The sequence below is a fragment of the Lithobates pipiens genome, unplaced genomic scaffold, assembly GCF_037356315.1.
Source record: "Lithobates pipiens isolate NorthernLeopardFrog02 unplaced genomic scaffold, aLitPip1_a1.2 Scaffold_8, whole genome shotgun sequence".
NCBI classification, from domain to species: Eukaryota; Metazoa; Chordata; class Amphibia; order Anura; family Ranidae; genus Lithobates; species Lithobates pipiens.
Window position 1 is genome coordinate 588,752,763 of NW_027507903.1, and position 6,919 is coordinate 588,759,681.

The 6,919-nt window shown below is 43.2% G+C and overlaps 1 protein-coding gene across 2 annotated transcripts in view; it reads left to right on the forward strand.

Annotated features, from left to right (window-relative positions):
* The window catches only part of RFX1 (regulatory factor X1), a 72,841-nt gene extending 66,201 nt beyond the window's left edge, over positions 1-6,640 (forward strand). For both annotated transcript variants that reach the window (XM_077470444.1, XM_077470445.1), the window contains one exon: positions 2,256-6,640. In XM_077470444.1, coding sequence (XP_077326570.1) covers positions 2,256-2,407 — 152 coding nt within the window. In that variant the 3' untranslated portion in view covers positions 2,408-6,640. The remainder of the gene's footprint in view (positions 1-2,255) is intronic.
* The last annotated feature ends 279 nt before the right edge of the window (positions 6,641-6,919 follow it).

Genomic DNA, 6,919 nt, shown 5'->3' on the forward strand with positions numbered 1-6,919 from the left:
CAGTGAGAGCCCGGTTGGGAGCGTGCTGTGCAATCCTCTCCCAGCACAAACGCTGGTGTGTACAGGTGGCAGGAATGGGTAGATATCGGAATCCCCAGCAAGTGGCTGGCGATCTGATTTTTCCACCCCTCCTATCCTGGTGTCCCAAGGAGGCTCTCTAAACAACCTTATGCTGGTGCCGACCCTGATGCTGCTGTCCAAAGATGTCTCCATGCTGTATGATGCTGTAGGCACTCTAATACATGTGCTGTGTTACTGGCCAGATCACCAGGTGAAGATAGAGGGAAAAGACTTAAAAAAGAAAACTAATGCCACCAACACATCTAAAGATTTGGGTTTAATATCTCTTTAATGGAATGTGGAGGGCTATTGGGTCATAGAGGTCTTGGAGCATTTAAGAAATGTTGTGCAGCTTCACTATGTGACTCTAGGCAGAGCCTGATTGCATATATAGTATCTAGAATTGTACATATCTGTCTCACAGGATTCTGTGTGTATAATACAGGGCATAAACATTCATACATTTGCCCCAGAGCTTTAGATGTCCACCTCTTTTTTTTTTTTACTGTTTGTACCTGCAGGTAAGCCCTATAATAAGACTTACCTGTAGGTACTGTAAATATCTCCTAAACTTGCACCATTTTAGACGATATTTACTATATACGCCAGCTATTACGTCATCGGTGGATGCGCTCTAAAGGAACGCCCACCCGTGACGTTTCTTCAAGGCTTGTGCCGTGACCAGCGGCTCCCGCACGCATGCACAGAGTGGCGGCATCCCGGTTGCGGTCAATCACAGCGCCTGCGTACTGGGAAGATGTCATCTGCGTCAGCAGTGTGTGGGCGCCGCTGTAGGACTTGATTCTAAGGAAAGTATTTCATAGTGAGCTAGTATGCGATGCACAAGTGCTGTTCACACAGGAGTGGTAGCGCTGTGTTGTGTTAAAAAATTAAGCAGCATGTCGTTTCCATGAGCTATCGACACTTGTCAGCCACCTCCATTGATTTCAATGGTATTGCGCTATAACTGCACCTATAGTATTTATGTTGTGTTAATTACGCATTTATAAAGTGTTAGCTGGGCATTGGGGGAGAGGTTCCTGTATCCCAGAATGCACAGGGAGATAGAGAACTAGGACAGAGAGGTTCCAGTCACTTCCTGTTTGTACAGAGCACCATTTGCTTCTGTGTGCGGGCAAAAGAATCAAGCCAGCCAGCAATACTGACAGTGCCAGGCAGGTGTAGAGGCATTGAGCATTATTGTAACAAAGCTTCTTGTTTCAGCAAAGCTGAGCTGGACCAAGCCAAGTGTCAAAAAGGTCAAAGTATATGAATCCATCTAGCAGAGAATTCACAAAGCTGCTATCACTCCACAATCTAAACACACCAAATGTGGATCATGTCCTCTATATCACTCAGTGCTGGGACAAGGACATCTAGAGCCCAGGGCAAACACACTAACCCCCCCCCCCCCCCCAAAAAAAATTAAGTGTACCTCACATGATATCACCATGCACAGGGCGGCTGCCCCTCCTGCCCACCCCTTATCCCGACCCTGATATCACTTCCCACTATCAAAGCAACAATTATCGAGAATTCTTGAAGCTTTTTAAATGCATCATAAATGCAACAAAAACACGTCGTAAACAAATTATTACTATTAGGTTACTTGATTAAATTACAGTGCCCTTAGGTGGCAATGGGGCACCCATAGTATAAATGTGCTACATTCTAGATAATCTGAGATAATTTGAAGTTGGAATAATTGACTTTAAAGGCACGTATAAAAAAATGATAAGTTTTATTGATCTACATTAAAATGAATAACATACAAAAACAATGTCATAAAAAATGTGTAGGAATACATGTGGTTCACCTGGAGGGTATAATAAATAGTACTTCCTGTGTGGGCATATCTCAGTTATTGTCAGACAGGAAGTACTATTTATTATACCCTCCAGGGGAACTACATGTAGTCCCACCACATTTTTTATGACGTTATTGTTTTTGTATGATGTTATTCATTTTAATGTAGATCAATAAAACGTATTATTTTTTTATACATGCTGTTAAAGTCCATTATTCCATCTTCCAATTATCTCATAAATGCTATAGGAGCATTCATGAGCATTGCTTCATTCTTCATCACACGTGTGAATGAGCTCTAATAAAAAATACAATCTATTCTTTTTTTAAAAGGTATATGAAAAAAGCTGTACATGTTAATTTTTGTCTATTTCATTCTGCCTGGCCAGATGAGGAAGAAGAAGAAGATGATGAGAGTGATGAGGAAGTAACCCATGAGCTTTCACTAAATATCGATTCCTCCAGCTCCCTCGAGCCACCGAGCAAGCTAGCACGTACGGACTCGCAGGGGATCTTTGTGCAGGTCCCGTCCACTACCTAATCAGCACCTGATTGGCCAACGCTACACCAGAGCCTTCTGGGAGCACATGGATTGGACGGGGGAGGGGGATATTACCTCCGTACCAACAAAATCCAAAATCCCCACAATGCACTATCTATGAGATCATTACTACAAGGATAAGGGCTCTTGTACCAGTAAAACCTGGCTGCGTCCTCTATACCAGTCACCAATGACCACTATATGTGTATGTGTATATAATCCACTATATATACATACAACTCCCTCCACAAAGCACAGACTGCAAGGAAAGCTAATTGTATATATCTAGTATACTATCTGTTGTACTGCTGTGCATTCAACATGTGTACATAGCTCAGCAAGCTTAATGCAAGCTTATCTTGTGCGTGTCTATATGTATATTCATATTCTATATATATAGAGTAAATGTATTTTAAAATGCAGAAGTCCTGCCCTTATGAAATCCTGCAAAATTTGAAAAACCTAAATCTATCAGTCTTAAACGAGAACCCGTATTGTGCCAGCCGGGTAAATTCTCTGTGCCATGACAAGCGTACGGGGAGGTCATAATTAAAACATTCAGTGTGCTTTACACCAAGATCTGACAGAAGGATCCCTCTGAAAGGGAAAATTAGAATGGTTTTTGGTATGTTTTATTAAAAAAAAATGGTTTGAAAGCTTGATGTTTTGTATAGCTTTTATGTTTATTTTTAGAGAAATTTAAAATTGGTTTCAGACTGCATGTATGACACAGTTTGCATATCATGCAGGGATGTCTAACAGAAAGCCCAGCATTGCCAACATGTTGGCAGAACTGTATATCGTCTAATGGACATGACTTAAAACTAAGCCCGTCCCTAACGGAGTAAATTTCTTTCCTGCAACTAGGTCGCAGGAAAGAAATTTGCTTGAGTCCCCCATCAACACAGACAGTGTTGATACCGGAATCTCTCCTGCCAGGTCATTGTTTTCTCCTGGCTGAAGAAGCAGTACCCGCCAGGAAAAGACAGTGATTATCACTAGCGACTATAGCAGCCGCTACCGATAATCGCAAGAGAATCCAGCAGGCTGGTTGGTACCCAAGTTGATTAATCAATCAACTTGGGTACATTAAGCCTGCCCATTAATGGTTCGAATCGATTCGAACTGTGCATGGCCAGCCTAAAGAAATTGGAAGTTGAGCCCTGGGCTGCTTGCTTGTTCCAAGACATTGAGGTCTCAACTTGAGTAATGTCAGGGTCCTGGGGCTATTCTGCAATTTAGGCTTCAGGAGAAAGGCAGCTGGCATCTAAAGCATCTCATGCAGGCATATTGTTGCATCCATTAGCAGGTTAAATATAATGGAGGAAAGAGATGATTTGTTCAGGTAATAAGGTAAGGACAGCTCTTACCAACACCCCATGGATCCATAGTCCAAATGTTTATAATAGTGATCATATCACAAGTGCAGGTCAGGGCCACACAGGACCTCTTTGTCATGCATGATGAAGGTCATTTCACACTGTGATTCAGCCACTAGCGAGCTGTCGCCTGTGGAGCTCAACAACTGCAGGATAGTCCATTCAGAAAGTTCACCTGGAAGACCCCACAACAACCTAGAGAAGCAGGGGGATGTGCATTATAACAATGCAAGGGATCTGTGAAAAATACACCAGGCTAGAAACAGCTGGCTTCCCACAAACTTTGGCCCAACTAAGATGACCTACTCCCTATAACAGTGATGGCGAACCTTGGCACCCCAGATGTTTTGGAACTACATTTCCCATGATGCTCATGTACTCTGCAGTGTAGGGGAGCATCATGGGAAATGTAGTTCCAAAACATCTGGGGTGCCAAGGTTCACCATCACTGCCCTATAAGATGATCTACCTCCAGTGAGCTCTATCTTCCAATGCTTTTTCTGCCTTTCTTGCCTAATGTCCATTCTCTTTGGGACAGGGCTTATACCCCAGAGGCCTGCTATATTCCTCCTACCTTGCAATTATTATTCACTATAGATAAAATTACTAAATAATATCCCCTTTTTGTAAATGGCTAAGGGTGGACATACACCGACTGATGAAGGAAACAATGGCACAGGTCAGAGAATTCTTTCATCATGCAGCCACACTTGTTTCTTAAGACCACCATAGACGGCTACAAATTTGGCCTGAAATTGGAGCTGTGAGTGGCCATGCAAGCAGCACCCAGCTTGACAAAAGTACAATTATAGATCGACTGATCTGGGTGGAAATGTAATGGGTGGACAGTAGCTGCAGATGCAATCATATCAGGCAGTGCCGCTGTATTTAGGCAGCTGCCTGATTACAATAGATGGCATTGGAGACTCTTCTATCCACAGAGTTAGCATTGAATGGGGGGGAATTGATTCCCTCTTGTTCAACCCATGGCCATGACTGATGTCTAAAAAAAAGAACATTGTTGTAGTCTTAGCAGACCTTTGTCTTAATCTTTTAAGCTGGCTATAGATGGAGCGATTTTGGTTGCAGGAAAGAAAATCGCTTGCTTCCCCAATCAACACAGTCAGTGTTGATGGGGGAATCCCTCCCACAGAGCTATTGTGTCCTCCTGCCAGGAGAACACAGTGATTGCTGCTAGCAGATATAATACCCGCTAGAAATAATTGCATGTAAAATTTGACAGGCTGGTTGTACCCAAGTTGATAGGTCAACTTGGGTAAATTCAGCCTGCCCATAGATGGTTCAAATCTCAGCCGGTCCCTGCTGAACCACCCGAGATTCAAACCATCTATGGCCAGCTTTAAGGCTGAGTAACAGACGTCTAGTACTTGTTACTTCTATTTACCTCCATGTTTTATACCTATTCAATAAATTACTGTTTTTGATACTTTCAAACTATTGTTTACTGTCAATCGATAAGCCCCAATTCTTTCTTGTCCCCTTCTGTTTGGAATGTATTGTATTTTGAGTAACAGACATGACCAGATGGTTTAGTGCAGGGGTCTCAAAACTTTCCAAACAAAGGGCCGTTTTATTGTCCTTCAGACTCTAGGAGGGCCAGACTTTGACCAGTGGGATTAAATTTTCCTGACATCAGTGGGAGTAAATATTGCCACATTTGGCATTAGGAGGAGAAATAGTGGCCCCTCGTGGTCATCATAGGTAGCAATAGGGACCCATTACTGGTGTCAGTGTCAGATGGCAGAGTAGTGTCATCAGTAGGGTCGGATAAAGGCAAGCAAAGGGCCGCATCTGGCCCCAGGCCATAGTATGGAGACCACTGGTTTAGTGAATAAGATACTTCTGAATAGGAGCCATTCATCGTGACAATTCCAATATCAGTTTAGCTTTAAAAGGAAAGTAACATAGTCAGTACATGCATGCTATGTCCTATAGTTGAGGATGTAGTAACAGTGTGTGGTTCTTGGTGTGACATTGTCACCAACATGTCAGAATAATCCACCTTTTGCTCTCATAATGAAGACCTACACCTATTCATACTATGATCCTTCTGTTAGATCAGGGGTCTCAAACTGGTGGCCCTCCAGCTGTTGAGAAACTACAAGTCCCATCATGCCTCTGTCTGTGGGAGTCCTGCTTGTAACTGTCAGCCATGCAATGCCTCAGGGGACTTGTAGTTTCGCAACAGCTGGAGGGCCGCCAGTTTGAGACCCCTGTGTTAGATCTTAATTTGCGACACTTTGAAGGCCATCGGCTTAATTATGACTGACCTGTATATTTCTACACATGGAGCACATGTTGTTCCTGTGGCCAAATTTCCCCTCCAGTAGGTGTGATCAAAACTGGAGCCGAGCCCCCCCCCACTCCTTGCCGAGCTACAAATCAAGGCTTGCTGGGTATGTAGTAGGGCCTGGAGGTCAAGCAACGGCCTACCTCTAATCTAAAGCTACAGTCTATTGCCTTAAACTGCCCCATCAACAGCAGAGTGACTCCCAGCTCTGACTGCTTCTTCTGTGCTTCTGTCTGTGCTAAAAATTGACTAATTGTTCATCTGTTGGATATTGTGATGTCGCAGTGGGAAGCCTCTGTGCTCTGTCCCACCTTATGGCCTTACCTGTCTCTTATTTGTCAGACCTGTGATGATGGTTAGTCTGTATGAGGGAATACGTTGTATTTTGTATACATGAAATTTCTTTAAATCTTCATTTTTGTCTGGATGTTGTGTGAAGGACGAGATGACCAAGCAGAGGGGGAAACAGCAAGCAAACCATTTTCTAACTTTTTGTAATATTTCTTAAATGCACAATAAATTTTTGCGGTGTTCTGTATGTTACTTAACAAGCTTGTTCATTATCAAGGTTTATGAATGTGTTTGTTTTTTATTGAAAGTTTTAAAAGGTAGTACAGAGAAAAAGGCCACGCAGGGGCCAAAACGGTGGCAGACCACAGGGCGCCTGCAGCACAAACCATAAAACTTTGTAGAAAACAAGACTACAACTGCCTATGTGTGTGTGTGTTTTTTTCACCTTAAGTGACCCCCCCCCCCCCCCCCCCCCCGTTTTACTTACCTGAGCCCCGTATTTCTGTCGGTGGAGACGCGCTCTTCGTCTCT